The 21,935-nt window shown below is 34.7% G+C and overlaps 1 protein-coding gene and 2 non-coding genes across 3 annotated transcripts in view; all 3 read right to left on the bottom strand.

The window, feature by feature from the left end:
- LOC129216090 (acyl-coenzyme A diphosphatase NUDT19-like) overlaps positions 1–20,242 on the bottom strand; it is a 120,583-nt gene extending 100,341 nt beyond the window's left edge. The window contains exon 1 of the mRNA XM_054850238.1: positions 20,071–20,242. Coding sequence (XP_054706213.1) covers positions 20,071–20,221 — 151 coding nt within the window. The 5' untranslated portion in view covers positions 20,222–20,242. The remainder of the gene's footprint in view (positions 1–20,070) is intronic.
- Trnad-guc (transfer RNA aspartic acid (anticodon GUC)) lies at positions 8,344–8,415 on the bottom strand. Its single transcript has one exon. It is a non-coding gene; the product is annotated as a tRNA-Asp (tRNA).
- On the bottom strand, positions 8,425–8,497 carry Trnaf-gaa (transfer RNA phenylalanine (anticodon GAA)). The gene has a single exon. It is a non-coding gene; the product is annotated as a tRNA-Phe (tRNA).
- Positions 20,243–21,935: the final 1,693 nt, after the last annotated feature.

The raw sequence follows: 21,935 nt of genomic DNA, 5'->3' as shown, positions 1-21,935 counted from the left end.
TATCTCGATCTATGGTAGAAAAATTAAGCTTCTATCTCGAAAGGAAAAAAAGTTACAAGCGAAATCAAGTTCAAAAAATCGCATTTCCATTCAATTTGTTAACCATTTTCTTTCACAGTTTAATTCTTTAAACTTATTTTATTTTGTGTTTTCATGGTTACGCTTTTTAAATCCATCTTTCTCGATTCAATTTCTTAAAAGTATTTTAATATCTGTCGTCATTGTTTGGAAGGGAAATTTTGCATGATGTTTAATTATTTATTTATTTAAGCCTGATTGTTGAATATACGTTACTTAAAACAATTTTTATTTTCGAGGTAGACCGTGCAAAGTCGAGCAATGCAACCAGTTTTATACTAAAAAGATAAACTGAGAGAGATACCATTTCCATTTAGCATACAAATATGCATTTTAAAAATCTGGAGATAGACCACTGTTACAATGAACTACAAAGTGTGTAATTGCTGTGAAGGATGAAAGTCAACGTGTTCTTGCAACTAAACGATAAATAAAACTACAGTAATAAATAAATTCAGAACCGTCGAGAAGTTTAAACTTCATTCCAAGGTAACACGTGTAGCAAATTATAGTCTTATTAGAAAAGAGCGGATTCATTTTCGATATGCATTGACGAACAGTAGTCTTGCTTGCGGCAACACACCTATTTTTCCGACTTAATGGCATCAGTCCTTGAAAAGATATGAACTAGAAGAGGAACCTGTTTTGTATCAATCAAGATGTTTAGCAGGTCAATTAAAATCCCTTCAAAGTGTACAATATCTGTGAATGCAATAGCATCGAATTTTCGAATTAGATATAGCAAAAACGATCCTAGGCAATCATATACAAATTTGAACTGGATAAACTACGTTGCAGGTAAACAAGCAAAGGAGAGTAGCAGTTTAACAAAAATCAATACATTATTGGAAAATTCATTCTTTACAATAGGTACTTGTTTACAATTATTCATTCGAAAAATCGAGTCTAAAAACTTATAGAAGTAAACATTTAAACTTCCACTAAAATAAGACTTGCAAACAAAAAATAAAAGTAGTGATTGAAATGTTACCAAAATCTAAAATGAGTACAAACATAAGAGTTATTTCCAATATAAATTTACAAAAACAGAGGAGATCCATTAAAAAACAACGGTTTGTTTGGGATCTCCCAAGCGAAATCCTAACTTAGAAATTGCATGACTATAGTTATCAATTATTCTTCGAAAATCACGTAAAAAGTTTCACTTATATTTTTTCCAGAAATGTGTTGCTGAGAATTGATTTTTTTCCGCACTGACATAAAGCGTTAAAATTAGCAATAAACGTGCAGTTACTGAAAGTTATGGAAACACTGAAAATCATAAAAGGCAGGAATCATTCGAATAAAATAAGACAATGACGTTAATAGTCAAAATTAATACTTGAAATTGTTATCGAAACTACAACAAGAGTATCTACAAAATGTAAGATTCTAGAACCCAATAAGTGCGTTTTCGAAAGTCAACAACTGAAATCCTAATCGAAAACAAACATATGAAACAGTCGAAAAGCAATAACGAATAAATAACTTTGTGTTGAAAATTAAAACAATCAATTATCCAACATATTGAAGCACAAAACATGCAAATTATATATTTGTAATATATTAGTGTAATGTAATTTGCATGTTTTGTGCTTCAATACGTTGGATATTTGATTATTTTAGTCGAAAAGCATTTTCTTTATATAGACAGACCCCAAGAAGCAACAGCTAGGCAGTTATTCGAGATTCAAGCATTTACTAACAATGATTTAACATGAAATAACTTTTAGGACTAACAACAAAACGCAAATTAAATAACTCGATGCAAAACCTTTTTCATGGTAAGAGACATTTTTTTATAATTCGTATGTCACTGACCATTAATCAGGTTTTTGATACCAAATTTCAACTTTTTTTCCCCCCACATAGTATTTATTACAACCAGTTCAATGAAAAAGCGTGAAGTAGGCGTTCCACCTTGCCACCTAAATCAATTCACGAACGTATTCATTGCAGACAAATCCAAACAAACTTACCTCCTAGTAACTTTTCCCTGGATGTATGCTAAAGATAATCGAACTTGACCGTCTTATTCCAAACAAACTAATGATCGAACGTTATCCGGGTTGCTCGAATAGTACGGAATCGATGATGCAACCTAATCCCCCCATGAAGAAACTCACACGAGAGATTAGTCTCGAATTGTGGCTGGTCGGACCCTTTTTTTTTCTTCCTCTTCTCATTCTGAGGATTTTTATTTCCTTTCTTGTGGCGAAATTTAGAATTTTGTTGTGTGACACAATTAACGCTCTGTTTCCTGCGACTGTGTTGGGGAAATAGGGCGGAGCGTTATCTTTCGCAGGCAAATCATTGCCTGGCATGTTGAGATGTGTAACTGCCAAATTTAGTTACGTGGGGAAGTTTTTAATCTTTTCCGGAGTATAAATTTTACATTTCATTAAGCCAATTCCAAGCGCATATCGCTGTTCCGGCGGAACATTGACGTAACTGCAAAATTAATTGAAAATGAGTTTTTGTCGTCACTGGGTCCAAACGTGTTCACCCCATAAGGAGGGACACTGACAAATTTGTTTTTCAAATCTTAGCCACCGCGGCAGTAACTTCAGTGGCGTACCTAGCATGGGTGACACCCGGAGCGTGTGTTGCCACCCCCCACCCCCTACAAATGCAAAAGAAAAAACAATAAGTGAACATGAAAACATGAAATTCATGCAATTTTCAGAAACAACCACATTTGTGTTTTAACGAAATTTTAAGTGGGCTAATGTACAAAAAACAAATAAAAATGGGGGGGGGGAGCCGGGGGTGTACTCACCCGGAAAATTTTCAAATTTCTAGTCTTAAAAATGCGTTTTAGCTTTTTCAAAAACTTGCAATTCTACTTAGGGTGTCACCCCAAGACAGGTGACAGCCGGGACGAACCACTTCCCTCCCGTAGTGACGCCATTGGACTCTCAACTATGTTCATTGTATGAGGTTGTTTCATGTATCTAGCTATCCATCTAGCATCCACTAGCAATATAATATATAGCTCCGACTTGAACTGAGTGTAGTTTAGGACTTCTAAAGTAAAACCTTTATATCTGCGGTTTTAATTGATTGAGAAAATTGATACAAGCTGAATCTGATGCAGTGGGGGGGGGGGAGAAGAAAGCTCTTTCAAATAACATAGAATATTAAGGGTTTGTTGGAAGTTTGTAACCCCTTAAATAGGCAATTTATGTGAAATTTTATTAAAAAAAATAATTACATAAAAACTAACTCAAAATTTAAAAAACAAAACTGCAGGTGCAAATCCTCGGGGCTCAAAGTAATTCTGTACAAATTTCAAAGGTGCAGGTAATATAGGATTTCCTAGACGCAGGCTTGCTACAGAGAGAATTTCACAATTTCTTTTACATTACTTTTTTTTAATATATAGAGATAACAGTAATAATACTAACAGTAAAAGTAATAATTATTTTAATGTATATACATAAATGGCTACCTCTTTTGTATGAGTGTAAGTATGTCTGGGGTAAGCTTCAAAAATACTGGATCGATTTTAACCATTTTTTCACCATAGATTGCTACATTACCAGGAAGCAACATAGGCTATAACTTATTCCTAAAACACTTAGTTTAAAAAAAGTTATAATGGAAAATTGTAAGTTTCATTTAATTTCCCTATTAAATGATTAAATATAAAACCCATTGTTACAAAAATTCGTTGCATTACAACAGCAATATTAATAGTAATCATAATGAAAACTTTGAATCAAGGTTTCTCTGGAGCAAGCACGGAATTTATTGCTTTCTTAGAATTTTTATCCTCATCTATGCCAATAATCGATGTCGATTTTCAATATTTGTGTAAATTTATTACTTACATACGAGTTCATGCATCAAACATACAATTAGAAATCAGTTACTAAATGTATCTATTAATTTCATAGAAATAAGAACATACCAATAACTAATTATAACGATTCAATTATTAAGTAAGACAATTTTTTCAACTGGCGCTGTTTTTTGCAAACAAAGACTACGTAATAATATTTCTCGGCTTTCACCATGTAATCAAAATATCGCCGTTAAAAGAATCTTTGAAACTTTTGTTAAAATGTAAAATAATCCGCTAACTAAATTAGGCAAATCTATTAACAGCATAAAAACTTGCAATAATTTGTCTTTGTGCACTATTTCAAACACTTGCCAAGTATTACCACAGTCGAGCCCGCTTATTAGAATATCGGTTAAAAGAATATCTCGCTCAATACAATACATTTTCAATGTACCAAACCAATGTAATGTGTTATTTTGATCCTGTTTAATGGAATATCCCGCTTATTAGGATATTTTTTCGTTACAAAATGGCTATTCCATCAAATGGGTTCGACTGTACTTATTTCGGAAACATTTCGGATGAAAATGTTTAGCATCATTTTATATTCAGCGAAAATACCTCAGTATTTGGCGACAATATTTCATTGACGAAAATTAATAACAGACAGTTTTACAATGTAGAGAGGGGGAGCATTATCCATGGTATCCCAAGGATTACTACAAATTTGGTAACATTTCAAATCGCACCAAGAACCCACAATAATTGAAATTTCCCAAAATAACTGAAGCAAGTATAGTGGGATTACGAGCGGCTACATTTTTTAAAACAGTTTGTGTTTCAATAACCATATAGAGAAGGTTTTAGACTATGTTCAAAAAAAAAAAAAAAAAACTGTTTAATCTTTTTAAACAAATAAAATTTCATATTTTGGAAATTCTTCAAATTTTTATATGGTTAAATGTCGTGCTTTCGTTTCTAACTGAATACTATTTCGTTCTGAATACTTATTGCTATTTTACTTTTATGTGTAAGGAAGAAATTGAATAACATCAAAACTGGGTGTTTTAAGCTGTAGAAAACGAATGAAAGTAGCGATTATTTTTCAGTTATTACTGACCCAGGCAACGCCGGGTATTTTTGCTAGTTTTAATTAAAAGAACAAGATTACATTTTTTTAAAACTTGTTTTGCAATCGAAAGAAATATGGTAAGCAAAAATTTAAGTTTTGAATTTGATCTTGAAACCAGTAAAGATTGTTGAAACTCTTACGTAAACAACAACACAATTTTCTAGAATCACTTGATCGTTTCTGTCTAGTTTTGTTCTTCTAACCAATAGTCTAACAGTCTATTTGCTTCTTTTCATTCTTTAGAAAGTGAAACTGTTAAACAATTTCTTTACGCTTTGCGTGGCTCATACAAGAACGAAACGTGTCTTCATTTCCTCGAATGAAGATTTGTTGATTATTTCACTTTTGTTCGGTGAACATTGAGTGACAGCAAATAACCTACTAGGAAATCTAATTTCTCTTCTAGCGTAACTCACAGTAATGCCTATTTTGCCGCAGAAGCTAAAATGGTTTATTTATTCGGATTTTTGTTTATTCAATTAAGGAGCTTCACGAAATTTCTTTCAATTTGAAATTACAGCTGTTTAGTATTGCTTCCTCAACTGTTGTCCCTGTTTCCATTAGGCAAGTATTTCTGTTTTGCACCAGAAAGAATTGGGCAAAATAATTCTCGACCCTTTCTTATTAAACCCTCAGTACAAGGTACCCCCGAAACATAATATGCTTTCCCCTTAATAAAACCCTTTCTTATTATGAAACAAAGCGAAGTTTAAAACTTTTCATCCAAATTTGCAGAACATTTCGGTGCATGCATGAAATGAGAAAAATCAGAGCAAAAAAAAAAAAAAAAAAATCACGTGACGTTTAGAAATAAATGTTTTTCGATACCACGTAGTGAGACCACGAATTTGAACAACTTTTCAAACGTAAAAACGGCAGTTTTGCTATGCTCATGAGCCTTTTAGAGCAGCTGTAGCTGTGCCAATTTGGTACAAGTTAGTTTTAGCTCCGGAGGACGACTACTCTTCGAAAGTTTTTTTTAGAAACTAGGGGCTCTGCCCCCTGCTCGCTAACGCTCACCAGCCCTTGAAGATTGCTTCGCACTCTTATTTAATTAGCAAAGATTTAAATCGTCAATTAGAAAGAAACAGATTAAAAATGCATGATTGCAAAACTGCAGTTTTGTACGTTTGAAAAGTCGCTTTCATATTCGTGGTCTCTAGTAATATATTTTGCTCTTTAGTTCGGGGGTTGAATTGCGTTGAGCCTAAGATTTTCCGTTAAAATCGATACCCTTAAAGTTTGTGAATAAGCGAAAGAAGAATCGAAAAGACGTAACTATGTAACGCCAAATAAAACATCAATAATTTGAATGGAATGTGAGATTATTCGAACTTGATTTTTAACGACTTGTAACTTTTTTCCCCTTTGGAGATAGAAGCTTAGTTTTTCGACCGTAAGTCGAGTTAGATCTGGAGTAAAAAAAGTCGCTCTTTTCAATGGTGTCAAAAAGAAAATTGTGGGATAATTTCTTCGCTGTTACTGATAGATTTAATGAAGAAAGTAGTGTCTAAATTTGCTAAGCCCAAAAAAGTTCGAGTTAAAAACGCAAATAACTCCCGCCGTGTTTAAGTTAGAGCATTGAAACAAATTGCGTAGAACGTGGAAAGTTCCACCCTTTCTAACGATATATAATATTAATATGTGAAAGTAATTTTTCACCCCTTTAATAGGCAGTAATGGGCAATTTACGAGAAATTTGAGTTTAAAAAGTTAATTACAAAAAAAAAAAAAAAAAACTACTTGGAGTTTTACAAAATAAAACCCCAGGTGCACACCCCCGGGGCTCGAAGTAATTTTATACAAAATTTCAAGACTGTAGGTGCTATGGGGTCTCCTGGGCGCAGATCCACCACAGACTTCCTTCCAGAATTTCTTTGAAACCTTACTTTTATTTACTATAAAGAGATAATTTTGAGCGTCTTCTCATCAAGTTCTTTTTTCTTTCTATTTTTTGAGGGAGCGGGGGGGGAGGGGGGGGCAGGGTTTCATTTCGTTTGAATATGGGATGACATTAGCTTCCAGCTCGGTTATTCCCTATTCCAGATTGATGAGTTCATAACAAGGACGAAACTGCAGTCTCTGGGAGGCATAACCGAGATGTCGGTATATTACACGTAATGAAATTATCAATCACCTGAATAAAATCTTAGAATTGCACTTACTGTATGCTAAAATGGTTAAAATTCGAGTTCTTCAAAAGTTTGAAGTTAAAAAAAAACCATCAGACGCAGCAAAATTCGTTCTTTAGATTGCTAACTAATGTTTTAATGTTAATGTTAAGTTTGTCACCACCAAAATTGTGAAATATGCTAACTAATACCATTTTTGATACATATCTTTGGTAATTAAAGTTCTATAAAGATGAGACCTTGCCAAGAAAATTATCAATTAAGTCTCCTCTGGAAGAAAAAAAAAAAAAGAATGAACAAAATCAGATCGTTCATTCAGAAGCTACGATGCCACAGAAACACATGCCGTTGCACAGACTATCGAGAGTGTTCTTACCTAGTTCTCACCTTTGTAAGACTTTATTTATTGGTGATTAAAAACTACAGATATTAGTACTTTTTCGCGATTTTGTTAGTGAAAATTTGCACATTTTAAATATTCATACGAAAAAAAGGGCCATTTTTTCTGTATTTATTTTAATTTTGTTTCGAACTTACAAGTAATGCAGAACTGCAATTTTATAACCTTTTATATTAAACTTTAAATGGAATTCTAAGTGCGTTCACGCGACAGGTAATGATTTTATTGCTGAAGGAGAGAAAACTTGTCGATTACAAGGATGATCCCCTCTAAGGGCAAGGGCGCACCCCCCTATATATCGCAAAAAACCCTAAAAGCAAGAGCCCCTTTAAAAAAAGTGAAAAATGCCCCTCAAAACACACACCCTCCCTAAAAAATTCAAAAGTGCAGTCTGCGTCATCATGACCCCCCCCCCCCTTAGATTTGCACCCCTGGTGATGAAGAATGTTTATTTGCTGCTATTTTGTATTTGTTAACAATTAAAGTATCTGTAATTGGTTTTAACAAATAAAATCAGGTTGATTTTCAAAATTTCCTCTGGATTCTTTTGTGACTAGCAAAATTCAGTAGTTGTGATTAACTTTGCTTTTCTGAGTTTTCCAATGTGACGCGGAAGTTATTTAAATGTACGAACATTTTATGTCTTCTTGGTCGTGAGGTTCGTTTTAGTAGGAGTGAGGCAGTCGAGGTCGTTTCCTTTCCAAATTTGAGATTTGACATTAGTTCTTGTTGCAAAATGATTTTCTTTTAGTGAAATATAAATAATTCTTAAATTAAAATTGAGATGAGGAAAAACATTAAAGAGAAAAAAAGCCTCCCCGGCGGGGAATCGAACCCCGGTCTCCCGCGTGACAGGCGGGGATACTGACCACTATACTACCGAGGATTATTATAGTGCCGAAACCCGGGATCGAACCAGGGACCTTTAGATCTTCAGTCTAACGCTCTCCCAACTGAGCTATTTCGGCACATCCACAGTATGTGGAATTTGAGAAGAGTTCCCGAAAGTAGAAGAGTGAACGTATTGTTATCTCAAGCCGGAGAGCTCGCAGGAAATGCTTGGACGGGAGCGAGAGGGAGGAGCGTAAATGGCGGGAGAGACAAATCGCAAACGCCAAGCAGAGGGTAATGAAAAGCCTTTTCATTACCCTAACATATGATTTTATCTATTTGCTCAACAATCTATACAAAATGAGGATAGGCAATTTTCAATGTGTCAAATTCATCTCCGTTTGCTACAACCTGGATCAAAATTATAAAAATCATGGTTCTCTCGTTTCTGATAAATTTTTGTGCGACGCATTTTTTAAATCTTACTTTTAGTCTACTTTCCCGTAAAATTTAAAAACACAAGAATAAAGCATGAAAAAAAGCTTAATGAATCGTAAAAATGTCGCTAAAAAAAGTCAAAAATAAATAAAATAATCAAAGAAATATGAAAACATTTAAAAAACGTAGAGAGTAGGGTTTTCCGATGGGGAACTGTGTCCTGTATCTGTCGGTCCCATCCTAAATAGCGTTTGAGGGAATGATTCGAGCAAACCTTTTTTGTTCGAAAGATATGTCGGTGAGGATGGTCAATTGGTCATTCCCACATTTCATTTTTTGATTTGAACAATTTTTCATTCAATTTTGAAACGGGGAAATTTAAGACAAATGCAAATCTCGATCTAAAAGGTGTATTTGCTCGAAACAAACAGTTCTTGTTGAAGTACATGTTCAAAAATGAACTTTCAAAATAAACAATTCAATTTTTTTTAACATATCTAAGGGGAAATTCAAGGCAAATATAGATCCTGAACTTTAAGGCGAATTCGTTTGAAACAAGCATTGTTGAAAAAGGCTCTTGACAAAAGGAATGAAGTGGATTTGCTTGAAATAAACTTTGTTGTAAAAAGCTCTTGACGAAGAGCATGTTCAAAAAGAAATGTGTTCAAAATGAACAATTAAATTTTTTTTTTTTTAACATGAACGCTTGCAGAAGAATTTATTTATTTTATTTTTGGCGACTGAAAACTCTGAAAGCTTTTTTTTTTTTTTTGAGCAATCATGATTGCTTATTGCTTTCATTTGACTGCTTTGATGTCCTATGATTTTATTTTCCCGCCAGCACCCTCTGCAGCATCACCGTCGACCGGCAGCCTCACGTGCTGCTCCTCTAGCGAAAACCGTCTCCAGGTTGCGTCCATATCCTACACTTACTTGCATACGTACACGCACGTACACACAAACACATACACACACATACATACACCTACACACATACACAAACACATATACACACACAATCACATACACACTCAAACACATACAGACACGTACACATGCACACACACCTACCCACACACTCATGCCTGCACACAGACACAAACACATGTGCCTACACACATACACATTCCCCCCCACACACACACAAACACTCATACACACAACTACCCAGACACTCATACATGACCATTACAGTTCTTTTAAAAAAGCAGCAGTAATAAAAATAATGGACTTTAAAATATCTCAAAAGGATTTCAAGATTTTGTTTTCTTGCTCCGATTACAACCTTTTAAAATTCTGCACAAAATCGGACATTGGGGGGGAGGGGGAGCAGGTCCCAATTTCCCAATAGGCAGAGTAGGTAGCTGCCTAGGGCGGCAAAATTTTCAGGGGAGGCAAACTTTGCTTTAAACACACATTTTTTAAATTATTTTCTCATTCTTGAAAGTGAAATAGTGGCATTCTTCCCTTTTCCACAAATACAATTTTTTTCTTTCAATTTAATAATTCTTACTTTCGCACATCTTATGAAAATCAACTGTTTTTCAATCATGGTAATAGATCAGCGAAAAACAGTAAGTGAAGAAGACTGAACGCGAGTGTCGATTTCAGTAAGTGACGTTGTGTTTGGCCAAAAGTCACAACAATATTGTAGTTTGACTAAGATTTTTAGTGCTATGCTAAAGTTTATTCAGTACTGGTTTCTTGAGTGATTGACGTTTATATTCTTTTTTTATTATTAATATTTAAAAATTGTTTTCTGTTAATATTAAGTCTCGGTAGTAAATGAAAATAAGTGACGAGCGAAAAAGACTGAATGATTTTAAGGAAATGGTTAAAAGGAAACATGCTAAATTAAAAACCGGAGAACGAAAAAGAGTCTTCAAAAAATTTTTTAACGTGATATATCATTGAACAGCGCCCGAGTGGTATAGGAACACAAGGGAGCGAACGTAATAACAGAGGAAATTATTCAAATCGTTGATTTGTTGATGAAATAACTAAAATTAAAAATTTAGAAAGCCCCCTACTGAGTCACCAATGTAGAATCAAGAGGGAAAGTTGAAAATCCTTTTAAAAGCCTTGTACTATTAAGAATCAATTACACTTTTGAAACCAAATTTAAAATTAAAAAAAAAATCAAAAATCGTCAAACTTGTCGCCAAGTTGGCGACAAAACTTGGCGACCAAAAGACTGGCAATATATCGCTAAGTGTCCGCCAAATTATAACACCACATGATTTTACATCGAATTTAACAATGATTTCCCCCAAAAAAGGGGCAAAAGACCCCCTTCGGAGCATACGAATGCAACCAAAAAAGAAGGTGCACAACTAGATCTCACTAGGAGACTACGTACCAAATTTCAACTTTCTAGGACATTCCGTTCTTGAGTTATGCGACATACATACACACAGACACACATACGCACATACGCACATACATACGTACATACAGACGTCACGAGAAAATTCGACGTAATTAACTCGGGGATCGTTTATTTTAATGGATATTTCGGGTGTCTGTACGTTCCTAGGCACATATCCACGTGTGGTCAGGTTGAAAAAGAAACTCAACATTCATTTGGGGGTGAGCAAAATGGAAATTAAGGCCGATTTTTGGGTGAATTTTTTTTCGCGAATACAATACTTCCTTTTTTGTAAAAGGAAGTAAAAAACGAAACACCATCTACAACTCTTGAGAAAAACCATTTTCTTCATTATTTTTGACATGTATGATAGAACGATAGAACTAACAGTCATTTCAGGAATATATACCAATCTCAATATTTTAGTACGTGCAGTGACCCTTAAGAAAGTGATACAATTACTCCCCCCCCTTTTAAAAATTAACATTTTTATTTTAACTGTAGCAAATTTCGACAAAACAACACCCTTTTGAGGTCGAAATGATGAAGTAGATCTTTGCTTATTTTATCCAGAAATGTTTCAACTTCTAACTGTAAACTTTACCTGGATATTGTATGTAAACATCTGATGGCGAATATAGTAAAGTGACTTTTAATCCCTCATGAGGAAAAAAAAGGAGAGTGACTAAAAGAGGTATTGTTAAATGAGAATAATTCATCAGTGGATTGCATTCTCTTGTAGTTATTAATAAGAACCACGGACGATTATCAGTTACAACTAACAAAAAGCTGTTTATTTACAATTTCAGATTTGAAAGGAGCAAGCTGGGGAATGGCGGAGGCCTTGCCCCGAGAGACAATTTCTAGGGGGCCCTAGATAAGGGAAAAGCTACAAAATAAATCACGAAAACTGTTTATCTCACGTTTATGTCCAGTACGCTTTCCGGCGCTGCAGTATATCGCCCCTTGCAGGATCGGTAAAGGGCTGCAGGGTAGGCTTTTCATAATAAATAAATTTTAAAAAGCAATATTAAAATATCTTCTGCCCTATTCTGTTTCTCAGATACGTTTTTAGAAGTTTCAAAGAGCAAAATGCTCTTTCGCTATTGTCAGATGTTACAGAGATGCATAAAAAGACATTGAAAAGCTCGGAAAGAAGAGTAAAACCCGCCGAATGTTCTTGATAATGAAAAAAGACAAGAAGGGTCTCAAAATTAGAGATAAATTTGACCCTTATTGAGTTTCAAAGGTACTTTCGATTTTTTTTCCGAATTTTAAAATTGAATAGTTATTTAAAAAATTCAAGTTTCCTAGCAAAAGTCTTTGTACGCAAATGGAAATGGTAGTTTTTAATCCGAGTTGAAGGATTTAAGCTTACTGTTCAAATTCAGAGCGTCGTATTGTAACAAACACGATTTTTTGCGATAGCCATTACAACCCAAATTCAAAATAATAGAATATCAGAACTGTTTGAGCAAAACTTCTCTTTGAGTTGGGAAAAATGAACGCATGCAAATTCAAAAGAGTAAAACTCGTTATTCATGAGTGGGTGAATCAATTGAAACAACTTTTCAGATATTATTTTTGCAACTCATGGATCATTAACACATTGGAAAAATAGATAGATTTTTTATATGAATCAAAAAATTAGAATAATCTATTCATTTAATGTGAATTTTAAAAAGTAGCGAAAATATTTGCGAACCTGTTAACCGATAGTTTGTCACAAGTATGGAGCTTGGTGCCCCGATAATTTTACGCTTTTTTAAAAACCTTTTATTGCTCAAAATGGGTGGTCAAGGTGATAAATAGGAAGAAAAAAAAAAGGAGTTACATATGGTATCATTTCTTAAAGTTAGAAAAAAATTATCCAACTCAATTAAATGAATGTTTTACAATCTCTGGTATGAAAGGTTTAAATAAGGAATATCGGAGGACAGAACAACTAAAAATAACCGAAGCAAACGAGGTAGAAAAATTGTAACACCTGACAGAAATGAGCCCAAATTAAAGTAAATCGTCCAAAATAATCATTGAAAAATGCTTAAACGTCCATAAGTGTTGGAAAGAATGTATAGTTATCTTATCCACGCCATCTACACTTGGACAATTGCATAAACTGCAGTTTTAATTGCGAATCTACGAAGCAAAACCAAGGATATAAATGAAGCAGAAACGTGCACGACTCTCCTGGAGCAAAGAGAAGCTCATACGGGGGCAACAAGGTTGGAAAAGTATTATATTCAGTGATGAATCTTTTTTTGAAATATCTGTGAACAAAAAAAGGTTTTCAGGTTTGAGGTTTGAAAAGAAAAGCGTATGAGAAATTTTGTGTAAGACATTCTCTCCAATTTGACACATCCTTTTTGATTTCTGGGTGCATGGGAAACTATATATATCTTAATATAAAACAATGCGTGACTTCTACTGTTTGTCAATAATAGTGCATGATACTTCATCTGAGGCACAGCAGTTACACATTTTATCTTTCAACAAGACTCTACTCCGTGTCACATCTCTAAATCAACTCATAGATTTTAAACAAAAAGAGGAATTACGGTATTAAACTGGTCAAGCAACTCCACTAATCTCAATACGATCAAGAATTTGTGGTACCGTCAAATCTAAAGAAAGCGATTCAAGACATGATGCCCGCCAACAAAATTGAGCTCGTTGCCGCATTGAAGAAGGTATGGAAACAGTGTCAGAAACGATCTATGTAAACAAGTAATAGAACCCGCGTGTGAAAGGATTAAAGCATTTTGAATACAGCAAAAAATGACGCATTCTAGTATTGATATTGCGTTTTTTGAAAGTGTTTTCCCGCTTTAATTCGAATATTCTAATTTTTTGACTCAATGTAAACCTTCATCACTATAAACTTTTGGATTATTCTGTCTATGATTATTTTTAATTGAGTACATTTGAAATGAAATGCGCACTTTAAGGTCTAAGAAAAGTGGCACGTTCATTTAAATACATAATTTGCACTTTTTTTTTGTTAGAACAAACTTTTTTTCCAAAAAGGGGGAAGTATTCCATTATTTTGAATTTAGGTTGTCTAACTGAAGAAAAAAGGAACGGGAAACACACACACACACACACTTTTTTTTTCCGTGGAAGAGAAAGTTCTAAAGGACATAAAACAATACTGTCGTAGAAACAATATCGTCTCCGATCACCGAAGAAGTTCTGTTGAGTGAATACTTCCTAAAAATGCTCTGGAGTAAAAAGGAAAACGGATAGGGCCCTGGGACAAATGTCTTGTGTTGATCGGCCTGCTTCGTGCCGATCCTTCTGGAAAAGTTGAGAATCTTATGATACACATTTCAGGGGAAAAATGCAACAAAGTAAATCAAAAAAATATGTTTCCTGATTTCCCCCTCCCCCCTCTCCCACACATACAACCCATTTTTTTTTTATTTCAAGCATGCACACACACAAACGAAAAGGAAGTTAAATAAAAAGTTATAAATTATTGTCGGAAAAAAAGTGAGGGGGCCCGGGTCCGTTCGGCCCCTTCCACGAGCCGACACTGAAATAATCTAAAACCATCTAAAAACGGAAGATCTAAAAATGCCTAATTTCGGTAAGGGACGTACTGGTACGTCCTTTACCATTGATTTACCAAATCTTTTTCATCAAATAATAATTATTTTTTAGTATAATGTTGTTCAATTGAAACAAAAAGTAAGCATACGATTTGGGAGTTTTCTGCTAAAAAATAAATTAATAGCATCATTTTAAACCGAAATTAGTAACGGACGTACCAAGGTAATTCAGAAAAAAATTCATCAGCATTTTTAGACATATTGTTAAAAAAACTTTTTGAATTATTCAGAACCTTTGAACATTATGCAAATAAAACAGGTGAAAAGAAAAAATATATTTGATATTTTCCTTTTCAAATAGGTAGTCTAACTTATTACTCTTGTGTACTGCTGTTTCTAACCTATTGATAGAGGCCTAAACATGAACTTAAAACCAAAATCTATTGCAGTTATAAGCATTATCAACACATTTTCAAAATTTGCAAGCTTTCACCTTTAAAATGAGGTATCATTCAAGTTTTTCCGACAAATTTGAATTTTTGAGAAAAAGTTTAATTTGACTTGATTTTGCCCTAAACAAAAAACGTTGAAAATGCAAATTAGCAGTTAAATGCCAACACGTGTTTTTGTTTTTCGAGGAACCCCTTCTTCAATGCAAAAGCGTCTGAGCTTTTGGTTGTAAAGTCATCCGACAATACCTTAGAGAAAGCCATAGTAACAAGTTCTTATATAGCTTGTGATAACAAGCAGCAATAAAATTAAAAATTTAAAAAAAACGCCGACTGAGTAGCAACTGTAAAATCAAGAGGGAATATTGAAAATAATTTTAAAAGCCTTTTGTTGTTCAAAATCAATGTCAAGTATTTTATTTGCTATTAAATAGAAACTGGCAGCAGATAAAAATTTTAAATCATTGTGTTTTATTTCTTTGTCGGCCAACAATGAATTCGATTATCAATCGCGTGAATAAAGACTTAGACGTTATTAAAATCTGCTGTATAAAAAATGTTATAATTCGAATTCTATAAAACATAGAAGCTCCAAACACATTCTATCAGACGCGGAAAAAAATCTCTTTATTTTAGTATTAAATTTTAAAATTTTTATCTATGTTTTCTCTGCAAAAATCGCGAAAAACAATTTAGAGGTTTTTAATTGATATCTTCGTTAATTAATGTCATAGATGCAATCTAGCTAAGAACACTTTCAATCAACTCTCCTTTCGAACATTTTTTTTTTTTTTTTTTTTCAAAATCGGTCCATCCGTTTAGGCGCTAGAGTGCCACAGACAGACACACAGATACATAGACCCGTCAAACTTATAACCCCCTTCCTTTGTGTGTCGGGGGTTAAAAACTTTAACCATTGCAAATTCAAAAAAAAAATCGAAGGTAAGTTTTCTCCGTTTTTACTCCTAAAAATAGTATTTTATATTAGTAATCGTTTCCATACAAAGATTTGAAGTTCCCTGGTTGGTGCTATTATTAAGAAATTTTTGATTGCTAAAAAATATTCTAAAAAAAGAAAAAAAAAATTGTACGCGTGTTACGTGGAAAGCTTTTCTTCATAAAAGCTTGATCAAAACTCATAACTTTGATATGGATTCATAAGTATCATTAAAAATTCAAAATGTCCGTGAAGCGAAATATTGAGGGGGATGGGGGGGGGGGGCGGGGGTTCACTGACCAGACGAATAAACGAGTTTTGAACGAACACTTTGAATTTCAAAAATTGGAACATGGTAATGAAATGCCAGGGTCGTTGGAGCAAATATATTTCTTCCTCAAACGTTACCAGGGGGTGGGATAGACGGAGCTGATTATCTTACTTTATTTTTCTTTTCTTAAATATTAAATAGTTTCTTTATGGCATTTTTTTTTCTTTTAAAGAGACATGTAGACATGTTTGCGAGATATTAAGTTTTTTCCTTCACTTTTCTGGAAAAGTAGGCTAAAATAACCAGTCATTTGTTTCTTCAATATGAGTATGAGTTATCATCAAGAAAAATGTTTCCTTTCAAAAACAATTTTCAATTAATTTGTGAAATTATTTCATAAAATAGTTTTTAATTTATAACTACTACTTTCATGGCTGCTCATATGGGGGAGCAAGGAGGGGGAGCTACCCCTTTTCAAAAGCAAATGGCCTATGACCCTCCACTTTTCTAAGTTCAAAACAAACGATCAATGGAAAACTGATCGTGTTGATCGATTCACATGTTTCAAGAAAGAAAAATTGACTTAAAATAAGTATGTCTTCTATATTTCTCTCATGTTATTTATTATTTCTTAAAATTAAAATAGAACTTTGAATCGCGGAGGGAGGAAGCCCACTGTCACCATCTGCCACCGCTTTTTGAAACCTTGTCCCGATTTTTTTAGAAAGTGTCATTTAATCAACAACAACTTTAACATTCAACTGCCATTTTTTAAGCACTTTTATTATACTTGGCCTGATTGTCACGGAGAAATCTGAGGCCTGGTTTTGCTTCAGCAACTAGACAACTTAGAGACTTCGGGATTTCACTAAATGATTTGCTTAATCTTAAGGTACAACTTAGCGCTGAAAAATTAAAATTCTTAAATAAAATTATAATTTCAGGATGGAAAACATTAAATTTCATGTAATTTCCCTACTAAATGTTTAAATATAAAACCCATTGTTACAAATTTTGTTGTCTTGCAACAGTAATGTTCATTGAGAAGTAATACTAATGGAGGGAGCCATAACAAATGTCTCAGTGAAATAAGTTTGGGACCCAGTGTTTCCCAGGTCAGGTGACTTGTTTGGCTGGGAAGTTGTCGCGTTTTGGCACGCAACCGCTCTTTTGGCATTAAATATTTTTCAGAAGACGCAACAGCGCTTATTATGAAGTCAGGGCTACAAATCAGAGCAACTCTGGCTCCAACTCCTTTACCGCATATTAATAAATAAATAAATAAATAAATAACGGATACAAATACAGGCCTATCATTCAAATTCCCTCTCCTCACTTCTTTCCGGATTTTAAAATATAATGTAATTGCATTTTTCATGTATTTTGATGTTTATTCCCTAAAATGACGGGCATGTACAAATAGTTTAAAGTGTTCTGTTATTGACTGAAAATTAATGGATTCATATGTATTGTAATCAATGTTTTGAAATGATTTCATACGCAGGCATACTAGTATTTAAATTGAAGCATAAAAATAGCAAATCTTTATTCTTGCGCATCTGCTGTTCACAGGAGCTTGGTGAGAAGATACTCGCCAACAAAGCAAATGTACACAAAATGCTTAAGAGTCGTTAAAATAATTACTAGTTAAGTAAAATGTGTTTTTTATGGAAATAAAATGTTATTTGCACTCAAGATATACAATGTTTTATAACTTTTATAGGTAAAATAAGTACAAAAATTTAAAAATTATAGGCAACTGTGGAATATGTACTCGTTGAATGCATATAAATGTTATTTTTTCTTTATTTAGAAGTAAAAAACATTTGTACATACTAGTGAAAAGTTACTGGACCTCCTGGTGTGACTTTTTCCTCACAGTTTACAATGCTAGAATACTGCACTATTAGTATAAATCTAATTTTTCCTTTCCACAGTTAAAGGTTGTTACCATGCATGGCTTCAGCTAATGAGAACTTTTTCAGCGGTTACGGTCAACTCGAAACTGCTCCCCAGGTCACATGGTACTGTTGCCGTATCGGTATAGTAGGGTTGCACTCTCTCCATCTATTCCTTCTCAATGGTAATGTTAAAGGCAATCATAATGAAAATTTTAAATCAAGACTTCTCGGAAGCAAGGTTGAAATTAATCCTAGAGAGGAACAGGGATCAAATTTTAGTGCCAACTGCTTAAAGTTTTAGACACGCATAATTGAACAAAAAATAGTTCAAATCAAAAAGTGAAATATGGGAATGAGGTGTCCTCGCCGAGATCTTTCGAACAAAAAAAAAGTTTGTTCGAATCGGACTATTAATTCAAAAGTTATTAGGGGGGGGGGGGGACCGACAGACATTTTTCCCCATCTCAATACCCTACTTTCCAACTTTTAATTTTTCGATATTTATTTAATCATTTCATTCATTTTTGATTTTTTTTTTCGCGATATTTTAAAGATGTATTAAGCCTTCTTTCATGCTTTTTTCTTCTTTTTCTGACTTTTACTGGGAAAGTAGGCTAAAAACTGCCAATAATGAGAAAATGACATTGAATTGGAGTAAAAGGAAGTCATGTGATGCACACATCAACTCGTTCTAGAAATAATTTATTGAGAAAGGAAGGAAGTCAAAAATTCTTTTAGCTTGGAAACAAATTAAAAGTAATCCAATAATTGCTTTCTGAAAATAGTCCTATAACGAAACCAAACCCATTATTTCCAAAATAGTTTTCACACTTTATTAATCAGACTATTTCGTAACAATATTTTTGCAGAAAACTAAATTTTACTATAGAACTGTATTCTTGCTTATCAAGCGGAGAGCACAGCCGATATCGGCTGTAATGCTGTCTTGGACATGAGTCTTCCATCTTTTGTGTAAAAGGAAGAATGCATATCAATCAAAATGAAGGAATAAATTGAATCGACCTACCCTTCATCAAATGTGATACTGCACGAAGAAGATGGAAATGAATGTGCAGAAGTTTAAAGCTACTCCTACGCTGCAGCCAAAATTTACTTTTTGGCCGGACTGCATTTGAAGCAGTGAGAAGCAAAGGGATATAAGTGCCAAAACTAAAAAAAGGTGATAACCAGTGCAAACCCGATAGGAGAACCTCATCTCTGTTATGGAGCAAGATATGGGTACTAGTTTGGGAAAAAAGGTTGAAGAAAACCTGCAACCTGCCTCGGATAAAGAACTTTAAACGCGTTTTACTCAAAATTTTGAAAAGTCCACTTACATCCCTTTGCTGCTCACTGCCTCATTTGGTCCTATCCTAACGATTATTAGTTCGGAAAATCACTATGTTCAGTTAGTAAAGATTTTTAAAAAGAAAAAAAACAAATAAATTAATTAGAGATAAACATAAACACAAAATAAAAACAAGTAAACACTCTGGAAAAAACTTAGAACTATAAAATGTGACATTAGTCAGTGTCACATAAGAGAACTCGTGGTAAAAGTTCAAGACTTTTCATCAGAAAAAAAGTCTGTGATGTTGCAAAAACTCACATCGAGTTCATGCAAGTAACAGATCCCATTGCATCGAAAACTGAAACCAACAGGGTTCAAGGTTCTGAAGGAGACCGAGTCTAGCCATGGTCAACATGTTTGTGATCTATTTGCGTCATCGGATGCCTCCGCCAGAACCTTGTCCTACTAGAATTTAGTGCCCTCAGAGGAAATATGTACTCTTACCTTTGCGATTAGAAGCTTTTTCAGATTCCATGATCATACTGATGAAGGGTGTAACGGATGGAAACATGGCCCGAGCCAAGCTGGACAGCATGATGCTAGCAGTTCTCTTGGTGATGGATTTATCTTCGTCTGAAGGTTCCTGCGAACTCATGGTTTAAACTAGGAACCGAAATGGCGAGTCTCTTGGCACGATTCGAAGAATTACAACACAAGTAGAATAAAATGGCTTTCGAACGAAAATTTCTTTCTAAACTTTCGGTGAATAAGCAGTCCCTTTCGTGCCAATCTCTGGTCAGTGATTATGGGCAGAAAACAGAGCAAGGTAGTTAATGGGAGAGAGAAAAAATAACTTCAAGGTCTATCGCAAGAGCAGAAAGTTACGAAATATTCCAAAGTAGGTTTTTTGGGGGCCGTTCTTGTTTTCGCTACGTCTTCAAAACTTCATGTCCACGTGTACTGACCACAATCCATGATGAAGACCTTGAGAAATTGTAAGACCGCCGGACGGATCCGAACAGGTTAAAACATTTCTGAAGCAAATGACTGCCGCGTTAGTTCAAGAAGAGAGGCTGGCGGGAGAAAAATAACAAGAAAGAGAGCGAGAAGAAGAAAAATAAAAACATGAAAAGTGAATAATGAAATAAAAGAATGAAAAAATGTGCGTGCTGGGATGTTGGCATCACGTGACTGGCCTCTACGCTCAATCGCCAGGTTTGGTTTGAGTTCATCGGTCGCAGTGTATACATACCCTCCCCTACCCATCCACGTGTTTTCAAGGAAGACCTGACGGTCCAGTCTCTTCTTACCTATGGCTATTTAAGCAATTGCTGCAAGTGCCCGGAGTCTCGGGCTCTATGGAAGTTCAACTCTTCTTCGTTGATGGGGGTGAGCAATCAGAATTGCTTCCTAGCGCGCGGCCTCCCGGTGCTTGAGCTTCGTTTTCACGGTCTGACGGGAAACCGAATTCGAGCGTTTCGGAGAGAGGGAAGAACGGTGCAATTTTTTTTTCTAAATAGTTTTCGAACTGGAGTATTTCCCAACACGTTATTCAATAATGCACACGTTTTGTGGCAACTATTTAATGACTTTGTTTGAGTATTCTTCTTCTGAATTGAAGCATAACTGGTAGAAAAGACGTTTTATTAGCAAGTGTACTGCTAATAAACGTTTATAAAACCGAATACGATGACATTTTTGGCGGTCGTGAATTTTTTTTTCATGAACGGCACTTTTCCATATATTTGATATATCTGTCCGACTGAAACACTAAAACAGCCAGAATTTACCTCTTAGGGGGCCGGGTTGCCCACCCCCTGAGAGCAAGGGCGCGTCCCCTAAACATCGCTAAGAGCGCCCCCCAAAAGCATGAGCCCCCCCCCCCCCCCCCCCGCCGCAAAAAATGAAAAAAATTCCCGTCAAAACAATCCCCCTAAAAATTTTAATGACACAGTATGAGCCATGACACGCCCCCCCCTTCAAGATGGGCCCCCCCTGATGGGGTGAGGGGCTCCTAACAGTACTTACAAGCATATAATATCACATTAGCATTGATACTCTGTTAAACACAAGGGTCTGGCGAAGGGTTGATTTCTGAAGCTGAATCTTGAGACACTTACGGTCATATTCACCAGCCAAGTTGAGCATCGGCCAGTTGAACCTTCGACCGAAGTCTTTTCGACCTATCAGAATACTTCAACCGGCTGTTCTTGTATATGACTAATGTTCAACTTGGTCGGTGAATATGATAGTTAACGTCAATACTGTGACCATAGGTGTGATGCGCAAATTGTCTTCAGTTTTCCATTGATGTAAAAACTAAATATTTTTGACAATTCAAAAATGCTGCATTACAGAAGGTTGGTAAA

The sequence above is a fragment of the Uloborus diversus genome, chromosome 2 (genome assembly GCF_026930045.1).
Source record: "Uloborus diversus isolate 005 chromosome 2, Udiv.v.3.1, whole genome shotgun sequence".
NCBI lineage: Eukaryota > Metazoa > Arthropoda > Arachnida > Araneae > Uloboridae > Uloborus > Uloborus diversus.
The sequence above is the reverse complement of the archived record's forward strand: the minus strand, read 5'-3'. Positions and strand labels throughout refer to the sequence as shown.